Raw genomic sequence first — 14,994 nt, forward strand, 5'->3', positions numbered from 1 at the left:
TTATGTGTACATATGTCGATTATTATATATTACTTAATGTTTAGTGAGAGTGTAACAGTATGAAGGTAATTAATACATGTGCTTGCTAGTGATATAGTCACTAACTACTTCAATTAGAATCAAAGCATTTGTACACTACCTCTACTCAAGTCACTCCGTCTGTCTACCTGTCAATCTAGCACAAAGTTTGCACGCTATTTCTCCCACTTCCCATTCAGGTTGAGACTTTGCACACGTATTCATTGCCCATACCAAAACACGAATAAATCCAAAAATTAACCAAGTTATTCAATAATTAATGGTAAACAATAAAAAAGGAAATAAATCTTAAAGTATTGAGAAATATGACTATAAATGTACAGTTCTTTTCCTTTTATAAGTTTTGTTTAAAAAAAGTATTTTTTTATACTTTGCTTGAGTTAGACGAACGTATTTAAACAAAATATAACAACTTTAGCAATACCAGAACTGTACAACGCGATACTAAATACCGGTGACTTCTCAAAATATAAAAAAAACCAACAATCAACTCGACCTAGATTGGATGGGTCCATTGACTGACATTTCCATTCCAGCGATGCATTCCCTAGCAAGGTTGACAAATAAGATGTAGGCTATGTCACGTGATTGTAATCGATGTTTATGTGCTTTGATCGAATTGCTTCAGCGGCTAGGAATGATTTGTCCTAGATAGGGCAGGCACGTCTACAAAGGGGGGCAGGCACGTCTGCAAGGAGTGCAGACTTAAGGGGGCCCAGAGTGCGTGGCTGTTCAGTTCCTGCACGTGCCCTGAACACAAATGATTGACATGTGATTAATCTGGAAGCATAAAGATGTCCGCGATTTCTAGAGAAATATTTTATTGACACAATGTGTGGACTGTGGTAAGAAGTTGATAACGCACATTCACCACAGACACACTTATACACTCCCACACGAACATAGTTTCAACACACACACACACACACATGCATTGTGAAGCATCAAACACAAACACAGACATTCACATTTTACGTTGTAAATGAACACCACAGAGGATCTCATTCAAATTTGTTGAACACATTCCTACCTGGCAGCTCGTTTAGGACTAATTGATGTCTGTATAAAATGGAAGAACCTAACGTACACTTACAAACAAAAGTTGTTCTGCAACTAGTACAATAAGTTAAAAAGTAGCCCTTTCAGATTGTATGATCTGTGGAACAGAAGGTCACCTGTTTCTGTAGCCCACGGTTTTACGTGGATGTCATGTGTCCAGCACATCGACCAACCGTTTTTACTTTTCTCCAACTAATGTCAGGTTCGTTGGACTATGGGGGGGGGGGGGGGAAGGCGCCCTTAAAACTCATGTTATTCAGATTCCTGGTCTTCACCGAGATTCGAATCCAAGACCCATCGGATCGAAAGCTGTGAGTCCAGTACAATAAGACAGTTTATGCTGTACAGTCTGTTTCTTTGTCTGACTTGCTATTAGTCTGTCAATGTCATTCAGAAAGTCTGTCCCCCGATATGCCTTTGTATGATCGTTCTGTCGGCTTGTCTGTCTGTCTCTCTATAACCCTGTCTGACAGTAGATCTCTCCATCTGCCTATCTCTCTCTAAATCTGCCTATCTATCTCTCCAAACAAAACAGTTTCAATGTACGGCTTTGAGATAATTCTATTATCTCTTGTCACATGATCATCCCGGGCCTGCACGAGACACGCGACGTTTCCTGTTGTATTTGCCTCACGATCAGCGCTCTGAGCAGCGCTCACCACGGAACTGCCTGTCTCTATGGGGCAGCACGGACTTAATTCCTAAGCCGACTCTCTGACGAGTTGGAGGCAATATTCTCAGTTTAATTCGAGGCGACGCGGTGACGGCTCCATTCTGTGTGTGTGTGTGTGTGAGTCTGTGTGTGTAATAGATTTTCTGGCTCCCACGAGCATGTGTATGTGTGTTTGTGAGGGAGAAGAAATGTGAGAGGTGGGGGAGTTTCAAGGGGATAGTAACAAATGAATATAGAGTTAAGCAAAAAGGTTTGTTTCTCAAGGAAGGGTGTGTTGATTGGGTGTGTCAGGTAGAGTATCGGGACGTGTGTCAGGTAATCTGTCAGATGTGTCGGGTAGAGTATCAGGCTATTTGCTAGAGTGTCGGGTTGTGTGTCAGGTAATCTGTCAGATGTGTCGGGTATAGATAGTGTCTGGATGATGTCAGGTGTGTCGGGTAGAGTATCAGGCTATTTGCTAGAGTGTCGGGTTGTGTGTCAGAACGTTGAATGTTGTGAGAACGTGATGGTGTATCAGAGTGTCAGGTGGTGTGACAGAGTGTCGGATGATGTGTCTATACAGTGTCTATAGATGTGTCGCATTCACTCAGTGCTTTGAGTATTTTAACTCTGGTGGGCAGAACATGATAGCAGTGAGTGGGACACGGTCTTATTAAGACACTTTTACTCAGTTCTGTAGCACTGACCACCTTTATGTAGCACTGACCACCTTTATGCATCAATGACACCTTGATGTAGCACTGACCACCTAGCCGAAGCACTGACCACCCTGACATAGCACTGACCACCTAGCTGTAGCAATGACATCCTTGACGTTGCACTTACCACCAGTGCCATAACGTAGTACTGACCACCTATCCGTAGCACTGACCATCTTATATCTTTATGTAGCAATGACACCTTGATGTAGCACTGACCACCTAGCCGTAGCACTGACCCCCTTGACATATCACTTACCACATTCCGTAACATATACCACCTTTGATGTAGCACTGACAACCTTGATGTAGCACTGATCACTTTGATGTAGCAGTGATCACCTTGTAGCACTGACCACATTGCGGTAGTAGTGACTGTATGACAAGAAGTCAGGATGAAGAACCGAGGTCTCAAATAGGAATTCCAAAGCAAGTGTTGGATGTGAAGACATCTTGACATTATTCTTCTCTTGAAGAGGAGTAACTAACATTTCGTTGGAATAAAGAAAGTCTTTGTGCAGGAGACAAGACACCTTCGTTATTGACATGTAAATTAGACTATTTGACCTTTACTTGGCCTGTTTCTTGGACACATCTATGCATGGACTCAGGGCCAGAAGTCGATCATACATTTCTAGCATCTGAAACTCGCGTAATGTTTTAGAAAAAGGCGGGAAATACAAAAGACAAATGTTAACAAAACGTTCCTATTGTCCCTCTTGCTGTCCATTCTTTTCAACCTACATAGAAAATAGCTGGGGAAAAAAAAGGAGCTTTTTAAGGTGTATGAAGAGGTCTACCCAATACCAATCAACAGTCATCTGTTTCTTTGGCCTTTACTTCCCGCAACTAAAGCCAGGTACCCATTAGTCTTGGGTTGACTCAGGGGCGCCCCAAAAATCCCGAAATGCAAAATTCCAGTCTTCACCGAGATTCGAACCCAGGAACACAGGCTCGAACCAAAGCGCTTAACCACTAGGCTACAGCGCCCGCAATACTTTATGACGCTGTGACATAAACATAGGTACGATTATTTTGATCCACATAAGTAGTTATAGATGCAAAAAGTAAAGGAATTAATACGTACGTTTGTTCCAGATATAGATGGTTTAGACCAAATTGAATTTGGAGATAATTATACTTTCAACCAGAGTCTTTCCTTTGTAACCAATTAGCTAGTAATATTTTCCCCCAAAATATTCATAAACTGATAAATTTTTTAAATAAAACGTTAGAGCCGTTTTTGAAATCTGTGTCAAGTTCCAGGTTTTTAAAAAGAGTTGACAAGCTGATATGAGAATTTAAAAAACAAACAGATTTTCTAAAGAGACAGTAAAAAAACATAGTTTTAATGAGCTATCCCCAGAATGTATATTTACATCAAAAATTAAAACTTTATTTAAAATATAATTTGAAGACCTACTACAAATAACATACTTCCAAATAACTTCCAGTTAAGACATTTAAAAAGAAAGAGAGAGAGAGAGAGAGAGAGAGCAGTGAGTCAGCATAGCTGGTCTTTGATAAAAAAATAAGGAGTTCATCCAACAGGAAGTGACCCCAAACAACAATTCTTTGTTTTACATGTACGCGTGACGTCAAGTCACGTGTCACATAACTATAATTTGAAACCGGATATCACATTTACATGAATCATGGACTATATTACCTTATCTTATTAGCCACCTTAAAGAAAATAGAACAAGTGAAACTTTAGAGTCTCTTATTTGTGTATTTCTTATCTTGAAGCACGTCTGCTGTAATGAAAGGTCTACCTGACACCAGATGTATAGACACGATAAGATAGTTCAGCAGAAGACGTTGTAGATTGATATCAATAGCACCGTAGCCAGGTCCAGAGCTACATCTTTATAACATCTCACTATCTTTAATAAGATAACAGATAAATCATAAGTTTAACTTTTAGTTGGCAAGTTCACCTCCCTATTCCTTAGTCTGATGAACCGTTGGGGCGTCTCACATGATCTGTCCACCGTCTCTCCATTCTGTCGTTTGACTTGAACAGATTCTCTTTCAATGACAGGCCCGTCCATTCTTCAAAGTTACCTTCCCATCGCTTTCTCTGTCTGCCTCTTCTTCTTTTTCCTGGTACTGTTCCTCAAAGGAAAGGTCTTTGCGAGCCCTGAGGACCTTGTGATATAGCTATACATTTTTAGTTTGCGTTTTTATGAAAGTGATCACCAGGTCATCGTGGGGCCCAATGGACCTCATTCACCAAAACGAACGGTCACGTGATAATATTGATAAAACAAAGGGAAAAAAAAACTGTCATGTGATAACCATTGCTGATTAAAATTAGATCGTAATTTGTATAGAACAGATGGGGAAACACGTGGCTAGATGTTGCTTATTTACGATTGGTGAATGAGCTCCATTGTCATTGTGAACCTCATTTGTAATGCGGTCTTTATATCCAATGTTATAGAAGTCATATAATGTCTGAATTACTGTTTCTACTTGTTCTACAAGTCAATCCCATGAGATTTGAGATGGAGAGATTGGATATAAATGTTTTGTTTTCACAACTGTGTGATCACTTTTTTCTAGACCCCACGAGGTGCTTCCGAGCCAAAACGACAGTTCAGAGCGCAATGTGACCTTACGTGTTAGTCTACTAATGTTCTTGAAGAACGACAGTGATAAAATATCTGACTTAAAAATACATTGATAGCTTTTATATAGCGCTACTTTCATGCTTATAGCATGCTCAGAGCGCTATGGTCCAATCTCATTTGTGGACCAGTGGGTGGAGGGGGTATCTGGGAGAAGGTTTTTCCGTGCTGCCTTTAGGCGCTCAGTAAACACAACTCTGCTCGAGTCGGGTGTCAAACCTCTTCATAGGTAGCCAAGCCAAGCAAAGTTCAAGCGTACTTAGCCTCTGGACCACGCATCACACTAAGTCATAGAGATCGTTGACAATGATCAAAGATCAAATTAGATTTAACATGTTGAAGGATTTGAGGGAGAGAGAGAGAGAGAGAGAGAGAGAGAGAGAGAGAGAGAGAGAGCAACAAAGAGAAAGGAATAGTGTAGCCTTGTTTATATTTACACTTAACTATGTTATTATTAATATATAATTTTAAAAAATGCAGATGCGTTGATATCATGTTTATTTTAAATGTTAATAGAAATTCAGATTATTTTAACACTATCTTTTCACAATTTTCATTCGGTTTCAATTTGATAAGTGTTCCCACCCTATTTTTTTGTTTTGTCTCAGTTCTAAAACGAATACTATATGTAAACTCATCTATGAAAAGCAGCAATTTAGTAAGAGGCAGACATTAGTAGAATTAACTTTAAAACTTGCTAAGAACTACAAATTCCAATTCCTGCATTCTACCTTCAGTCGAATTACTACGTTATGTATGCATTCTAATTTCTGTCGGTATACTACTTTCTATCGGATATCTTCTGTCTGTCGGGGTACTAATTAATTTCTGTCGGCATTCTTCTATCTGTTGTTACACTACGTTCTGTATTCTACTTTCTGTCGGCGTACTCATTTCCATCGGCATTCTTCTTTCTGTCGGCGAACTATTTTCCATTGGTATACAAGGTTCTGTAAGTATTCTTGTTGTTGCTGTCTGCATTCTCTAACTACGTAACGCTTTAAAACAATGTCTTAATGGGTGGGTCTCATGTACCTTTACAGTCTAAATCATAGAGTAGTGCCAGACTAAAGTTTAGCTCTTCTGTATTCCCCATTCAATTCAAGGGACGGGAAAACACAGAGTTAAAGGTTCTCTTATTTGCCTACAAGTGACGTGAAAACACAGAGAAATAGGTTCTCTTATTTGCCTATACAAAGCAAGTGACGGGAAAAAAAGAGTTAAAGGTTCTCTTATTTGCCTATACAAAGCAAGTGACGGGAAAAGACAGAGTTAAAGGTTCTCTTATTTGCCTATACAAAGCAAGTGACGGGAAAAGACAGAGTTAAAGGTTCTCTTATTTGCCTATACAAAGCAAGTGACGGGAAAACACTGAGTTAAAAGTGTTCATATTGATGTGTGCGTTGATGTGAGTGACATACTGACATTTTGGAGGAGCTGTCTCTTTGGTTACAACATACTCATTGATTCAGTTTAATGATAGAAATTTCACCCCCAGAGAATGGCTCGGTCCCCTCCTCCCCCCTGCCCCTCAATCTTCCTCATGATCTATTTCAAAAAACTAAATTATCAGTTGTTATCAGTTGTTATCAGTAGTTATCGTGTGTTTAAAGAGAGAGAGAGAGGATCGAGCTAACATCAGTCGGATCATTTTCCATTTACGATTTGGGTGAAATTAGAATTTGAAACAAATATGTTTGTTTTAGAATGCATATAGCGTTCATGTTAAGAGTACATTTAATCTCATCCTCAAATGTCTTTAGGTTGACTTTCATTTTGCAAAGCTTATATTAACTCAATCCGTCTGTCTGTCTGTATGTCTGTCTGGGGTAGGGGACTCTTTTACACGTTTTGTCTCCCAACTTGAAATTTTGCACTATTATTCATTATCAAAGACAATACACGAATTAATAAAAAAAAATTAACCAGTTATTTTTTTAATTTATATAGAAAAAAGGGAGGCATTCCAATACTAAGAGATTTGGCAGCTATTGCGCAGTAGTAGGTCCCTTTTCAGACCTTGTGGTCTATAGGGCAGATGATGTATAGGTCACTGTTTCTCTGGTCTACGGCTAACGAAGGTGTCATGTAGCCAGCACAACGACCAACCGCCTTTACTTTTCCATAACATATTCAATTCACATTCATACGATTCATACATATTCAATTCACATTCATACGATTCATACATCTTCAATTCACATTCATACGATTCATACATATTCAATTCACATTCATACGATTCATACATATTCAATTCACATTGACATTCATACGATGTATATTTGTTGGCACTACAAACTGTACCCAAATGAACAGGAGAGGCCAGGAGTTGTTACAAGCGCCAAAGTGGGCGAAGTCCGAGAGACCGAAACATCGGCCATGAACCTGAGGTCAAACTTCAACGAGAAAATTGTTGCTAGCAGCACTCTAACCAATCTTCTGACAGCTGAGCCTGGCCACTAAATGGACTAGTTTTGAAAATCTCAAGGAAGAAATATTATGACCACTCGAACAAGGGAATCAACCCTGGATTCTAAACATACAGTTCCTCTGAATTTATAGCATTGCTCTTCGGTAGATCTATACCCCTCTACGGGCCGAGTTGTCGTTCATGTCCAGAATCGAAATATCTACGGTAAAAGAAAACAACAACAACACGCCAACTTAAACTGTATGGTCATATCACAAAGTCCTCAAGGCTCTACAAGATCCTTCATTCTGGGAACAGAACCAGGAAAAAAAAGGCAGACAGAGAAAGTTATGGGAGAATAGCAGAATAAAAGGGACGGGCAGTCAATGAGATTTCATTCAAGGCAAAGGACAGAAGGTATGGAGAAAGACGGTCGACGGATCATGTGTTGTGCCCCGACGATTCAACCGACTAAGTGAAGATGATTCTTACGAGAGAGGAAGAGCCATTGGGGAAATACACTAATGATACGACTAGCATTGTCTAGTGGTGACTTCAAGCTCGTGTTTGTTAAATCTTTGAAAGAATTGGTTTAAAAAAATTACTTTTAAAAGTCAAATCTCCATCGTGATTTACAAACAAAAAAAAACAAAAAAAAAATACTACATTATTATTATTATTATTATACATTTTTCTCCATTTCTGTGTTATCTTTATACGCTACACTAATTCCGATCCAAGTCCTCATCTAACAAGAAACAAATTAAACTTACTTCACGAGTCCGTTGTTTCCGATGTCGTCATCTGTTGCAGACAGGGTGATGACTCGGTAATTGATGGGTTTGTCCTCCTCGACTGAAACATCGTACGTCTGCTGAGAGAACCGGGGAGGGTTGTCGTTCACGTCCAGCACCGACACATTGACCGTCAACTCGCCTGAGCGCCGAGGATAGCCTCCGTCCATGGCGACCACTTTCAGGAGGTAGAAGGGCCTGGCTTCTCTGTTGAGGGGGGACTTCACGAAGAGCTGGGGCACCAGGCTGTCGTCCAGGTTTCTGGAGACTTTAAGCTCGAAGGTGTCGCTGTTGGGTTTGAGGGTGTACGTTTGTATAGTGTTGTTGAAGATGTCCAGGTCGGAGGCCGGGCTGATTGGAATGGAGGTGAACTCAGCAGCGTCTTCTGGGATCTCAACGGTCATGGAGGGGCTGGGGAACTTGGGGGCGTGGTCGTTTATGTCCTTGATAATGACGTAGATCTTGACGGTGTAAAACTGCTGGCCGGACAAGGTCTGCGCCGCGGCGCTCAGCACTAGCTTGCACAGAGAGTCGAACCGGCACAGCGCCTCCCTGTCGATCCTGCTAGCTGTCCTGAGAACACCGGTGTGGTTTTCTATGGTGAACAGGTTGACCACGGACTGGGACAGAGGCAATAACCGATAGGTCAAGAATCGATAGTCTTCGGCACTCAACAGGTGAGAGATGTTGGAATCTCTGCTGACGTCACCCACCACGCTATCCTCCGGCAACTCCTCGTTGATGACGTAGGTGGGTTCGAACAGCTGACCTCGGCACTGCTCAACAAATATCACAGTCACTAGTCCCGCCACGTATAGAAATGTCCTCTGTTTGAAATCTTCAAATGCTGCCATATTTTCCAAATGCTTTGCAGGTTAACAAAAGAACAAATTGAAACAAATTAGCGTTAGGAGAATCCATCAAGCATCATTTTTATTTTAAAATAATTATCCAGCCGCTTATCTCAAATCTCGCATATTTTTAACTGTCGCTTGTTTCTAACAAACTTTTTGTGCGAAATAATGTTGATCAGAATTGACGAACTTCTTTGACGTCACAAATGACGCGCTGCCTTGTCACCTCTGAACAGGGTCAATCCGAATGACGTCATTTAACCATCTACCTCGCGTCTTCACGTTAGTTTCCGCCGATTCGCGCTACACAGCACATGTAATAATCTTCTCAGAAAGTTGTACCGCCATTAGAATATAGTTCTTTTTTATTTTCCTTGGAGGTGCTACAAGAATCTTCAGATAATCGATGCATAAACCGCATGAGACAAAATGAGTGATAGAGAGAGAGAGAACAAGAAGAGGAAGAACGAGGTAATGGTATAAAAAAAGAGAGATATGTGGGAGGGGGAGAGAAATCTTGGGAATTAAATCGAATTCGGAGCGTGACCGTTGCCGTGGCCCACCTTCACCTCGTGCTCAGAAACAAGAACCACAACCAGCTTGCAGATCGATAGCGTCCTTTGGGTTTCCTCCCTTGTCATCGCTCGGTGAATGGCTCCTACCGATTGTACATTTTGGTGGCGTCTTTTTGTGTGCTCGATTGTTTGGTTGTTCCCCTTTATTTCTTGTGTCAACATCGAGTAGTTTGGGGTGCTCTCTGTTTGAGACCCTCTTCTGGAATGATCTGCAATAAATTAGAAAAAAAAAAGACTATAAACTAAAAAATCATAAAGTACTGAGCTCAGGGGGGGAGGGTAAACGCTATGGCAAGGGGGAGGGGGGGGCCGCCTAGTTTGCTGAAGTCGTTTGCGTTGTGATGATCTGGGACTAGCGCGCCCTAGTTGTAGATTAATAGTACACAACTTTCTGGAATTCAATTAGGCCGGTTGGCTGAGGGCAGGAGGGTAAACGGTTTACCAATTTACCCTGTGTCATTCTGGCCTAGGTGTAGGCAATTGTGTGTGTGTGTGTGTGTGTGAATGGAGGTGGTGATGGAGTAAATGAATAAGAGGACAAACAGTATGGGACATTTGGTCAAGCCATACGATGAAATGCTCACTCATTATCACCGTAGGACAAGGAGCTAGACGAGAGAGTGAGTGAGAGAGAGAGAGAGACAGAGAGAGGGAGGGAGAGAGAGAGAGAGGGAGAGTGAGAGACGAAAGATAAATACAACTTGGGGGCTTGGGAAATGAATTTAGAGAGAAAGAGACGGTAAACGAGAGAGAGAGGGAGAGAGAGAGAGAGGGATAGAAGGAGAGAGAGAGAGATGGAGAGAGAGAGTTAGAGCGATAGCAGAATCGGAGCAGTCTAAAAAAGTGAGAAACATAGTGTGTATGTGTGTGCGTGTAAGAGATAGCAAAATGTAAGAGAAATGGAGAGAGAAAGATGGGGAGGGGAAAAGAAAAAAAAGAAAGCAGTCGTATCTATAATTGTCTGAGTAAGAGAGATAACCAGACAGACAAACAGACAGACTCAGTCTATGGTATAGAACGTCAGACCAGTAGGACCCTAAGATTAATGTTGAATTAACAGCTATCGCTATCCGACCGATCAGACACAGGGATGTGTGAGTGAGTTTGTACAGTTTGGAGTATGTATGAGTGTGTTCTGGGACATAACATGAAAAAAAAACCCAACCCAACCCCTCTCTTCAATGTAATGTGAGAAGTTATACTTGACAAATAACTAATGCGGAGTTTGGGAACAGTGTCGAATGGGGGAAACATTTTGATGGTTACAGAAACAACACTATTACAATGGCAATAAGAGGAGACACAAATATTTTCTTTATTCTCCACTCCCCCCCCCCCCCCACAAACACATACACTTTGCTTTTGTCCGATTTATTTTGTTTGTTTTTTATGATCAGATCAGAATAAGAATGAGAGGTTGTGAGAGGTTGTAGTTGTGAGAGGTTGTAGTTGTGAGAGGTTGTAGTTGTGAGAGGTTGTAGTTGCGAGAGTGAGGGAGAAAGAATGAACACAAAAGACAGAGAAAACAAGGTTACAAAGACAGCTTGTGTGGAAACACACACTGAAAATTGGATCCCGAAGTGGTCCATCCAGGCAGGTAAAAAGGCAGGTTTCAATATTATCAGAATGAAATTCTATAAAAGACAAATGACAGAGAATAATGGAGAAAAAAGGTTAACGGATCGTGTGTGGTGCCCCAGTGGTCCAGCAAACCAGAGGATAGGTGAAAGTGAATGTGAAATTAGATGCCAGCCTATTTCATGATTGTCTGGAGTGGCATTACCGGAATGTACTTGATCGATATAAAAGTTTTGTAAAGGGCCAATCTCTTATTCCTCAAGAATGTCTGACTTATATGCATACTAAATAGATTTTTTCTCCTTAAAAAAATAGTAAACATTTTTATGTGTGTAAATATGTTATTTAGTAAAACAGAACTTACATAACTTAACAATACAAGTAAAAAAAAATAGTTTTTTGAACAAAAAATCTACAACCAATGTGTTGCTAATGTAGTTCAGAGTTGTTCCCCTAACATCAAGTGTTTGTTACTATTAATAGTGAATAGTTGTAAAAGTGGTGATTTTTATGAAAAAAAAACAGCTTTCATAAGTGATTTTAAAAATTAGATTTTTCGCTTTCAGAAAAGAAAAAAGTAGCCGTTGCATCAGAACTTTGAATGGCCTAAAATATTGTGATGTCAGATTTTCAATATCTTTTCTAGTTTACGAGATCTAAACGGGACGGACGGACGGACAGACTTTCCACACAAAACTAAAAGGGTCTTTTCCCCTTTCGGCGGCCGCTAAAAAAAAAAGAGAAAATGAAAAAGAGAAATAGAGAAAGAGTGAACAGGAGAAAACAAAAGAGAGAAAGAAAAAAAAAGACGGAAAAAAAGAAAGACCGAAAGAGAGAGAGAGAGAGAGAAAGAGAACGAGAGAGAGAGAGAGAAGGAGAGAGAATGAGAGAGAGAAAGAGAGAAGGCGCGAGTGAAGTGGAGAGAACGAGAGAGAGAAAGAGAGAAGGATAAAGAACGAGAGAGAGAAAGAGAGAAGGATAAAGAACGAGAGAGAGAGAGAGAGAGAAGGAGAGAGAATGAAAGAAGAGGAAAAATAAAAAAGAGCAAGAGAAACTAAGATATAAAAAAGAAGATATGGAAAAAGAAATAATTTGAACAAATAGAAAGAGAGAGAGAGAGAGAGAGAAAGAGAAAGATATAAAAAAGACAGAAAAAAAGTAAAGAAAAAGACAGAATCAGAAAAAAAGAAAGAAAGAGAGAGAGAGAAACAAGCTGAGAATTAGTGCCACTACTGTACGAGATTACAAACTATTAAAACACTAGAGTCCCATCATTAGAACCATACGAACATACACACATGCAGAAGAACAGTTTCTTTACTTAGATAGACTAACACACACACACACACACTTGTTTGTAGCCTGACTCCAACTTGAAGGGGAATATTTCAATAGCCCAAGTCTTTCAATTTGCGTGAAGTTGTCAAGACACGGAAACCTGTCTTGAGATGTCTATTTATTAAACTGATGGGCAGACTTAATGACAGACTCATTTTTCAGAAAGATGTTTCTTATTGCATGGTTAAAATACAAAAAACACAAGTTGGCCGAGGGTACTTTGCCAGAGGCGTGGGACTCGATCATAGAGTGGTACCCAGTTCAGACCTTGCGATCTATGGGGGCAGCTTATGAAAAGCGCCTCTGTTTCTATAGCCGATCGTTTACAAGGGTCTCATGTGTCCAGCACAACGATTGACCGCCTTTAGTTCCTCAGGTACTGTCAGGTACCCATTAGAGCTGGGTGGACTCAGGGGCGGTTTAAATTCAAAATCTCGCTTTTCAGCAAGATACGAACTTGCTTTGATTTTAGCATTGCTCAATAAATACATAACGGAGAAAGAAAACTCTTGAACATAGACTTAAACATAGGAAAGACTTGAACCCAAACCACTCCTGCCTTGTGTCTAAACTTAAACATAGGAAAGACTTGAACCCAAACCATCCCTGCCTTGTGTCTAGACTTAAACATAGGAAAGACTTGAACCCAAACCACATCTGCCTTGTGTCTAGACTTAAACATAGGAAAGACTTGAACCCAAACCACATCTGCCTTGTGTCTAGACTTAAACATAGGAAAGACTTGAACCCAAACCACCTCTGCCTTGTGTCTAGACTTAAACATAGGAAAGACTTCGGGATTTAACTCGAGAAAATAGTTAGGAGCAGGTTGTTGTGCGCATCTAGAGTTGCTTCTTGCTTGATGTTTTCTTTTATGCCCCATAATGGTTTGTGCGTTAGTTCCTAAGGACGCGCTATGTTGATGTCATTGCTCTGTTTGTTTTTTGCTGGTTAGCAGTCGCTCTGTTTTAGTTTTCTTCCCCAGTATTTGGTAAGCTAGTTTATTTTGCTTTATTCTTCGCGTTGTAGTTTAAAATCATTAGTAATATAATCTTGTGAATGGCGGTCTTAAGGAATGCGTATTTTTCTTGTTTAGGGACGCAGGATTGGGACTCTGTTGTAATCAAGCCTGATTCGTTATGGTATGGCCCTTATATACATGGCATTGGGTTATGGGCATCTCGAGCCCTGATCGAATTGTGGCACTGAGGTGTGCAATATCTATTTTGAATAATTGGATTACGTGTAATCATTCATATCATAATACTTCATTTATTCATGAAATTGATGAACTTACACTTCAGTCGTTAAATAATGTAAGTTAACTTATATTTATTGTTTGTCGGCATAATGATTCACCAATTAAGTAATAAACTGTCAGGGGTGTCCGGGCAGATAAGATAAAGTCGTTCTACGAATGCAGGAGGCCTACAACCAAAAAGTAAATGAGTGTCATGTCATTCATGACACGATGCAGAGCATACACTCTACGATTGCCAGATTGATTCATCAGCAATTAAAAAGTTATATCTGGTCAATAATATTTGTATTTGTATTGTAATATTTGTTTGACTATATATTTGTAAAAATAATTGAACGTTGAACTCGAAAAGAAAACAAAAAGTCACTGACTAACAATACACTGGTCACTAAACACGTCTAAAGAAGAGCAACCTGGAGAACTGCCTGATGTGGACACCACAAAAGTGTATGAAAATTACTGAAAAGATTTAGTTTCACAATTTTTTTTTAATCAAACATTATCACTTGTAATGTCTAATCTAGTCACTACCGTCGTGAACGACTAATTGAAGGTATTGGTTTGTATTTAACTTTTCTTTGCTCTATTTGGCTGTCTAAGGCAGTGTTTCAAAACTGTGTTCCGTGGAACCCTAGTGTTCCGCGAGGCCTGAATAGGTGTGTCCACGAACTACTGGAATAATGAACTAGTAGACCAGTACGTGAATTAATCTCTCTAAAAAAAATAAGCAAAAGTGTTGCGTCAAATACTCAGGATTGTGCGAAGTGTTCCGTTAAAGAAAACGTTTGAGAAACAAGTAATGATCTCCCTTTTCAATGTTAACTTACATCTGAACACATTGAACTGTAGGAACTAATAAATAAAACACATTGATCATTATGCTAATGACTATTTCTTTTGAACATGACAACATCATGTTTGTACGTGTGTGTGTGTGTCCAAGCCCTCAGCAGTAATTTTGTTACGTGGCTTAGTTCGTAGCAAGAGTCACGTCTTTCGGTTTGCACAAGAGCTCCAGATCTTTGCTTCCTGTGTACTTTTTGTTTCATTGTTCCCGCTTTCTACCCAACCTCTGATAG

At 40.0% G+C, this 14,994-nt stretch overlaps 1 protein-coding gene across 3 annotated transcripts in view; it reads right to left on the reverse strand.

Moving 5' to 3' along the window:
- LOC106052405 (protocadherin-11 X-linked-like) overlaps positions 1–14,994 on the reverse strand; it is a 240,552-nt gene that overhangs the window by 110,011 nt on the left and 115,547 nt on the right. For all 3 annotated transcript variants that reach the window (XM_056034424.1, XM_056034425.1, XM_056034426.1), the window contains one exon: positions 8,289–9,947. In XM_056034424.1, coding sequence (XP_055890399.1) covers positions 8,289–9,163 — 875 coding nt within the window. In that variant the 5' untranslated portion in view covers positions 9,164–9,947. The remainder of the gene's footprint in view (positions 1–8,288; positions 9,948–14,994) is intronic.

The sequence above is a fragment of the Biomphalaria glabrata genome, chromosome 7 (assembly GCF_947242115.1).
Source record: "Biomphalaria glabrata chromosome 7, xgBioGlab47.1, whole genome shotgun sequence".
Classification (NCBI taxonomy): domain Eukaryota; kingdom Metazoa; phylum Mollusca; class Gastropoda; family Planorbidae; genus Biomphalaria; species Biomphalaria glabrata.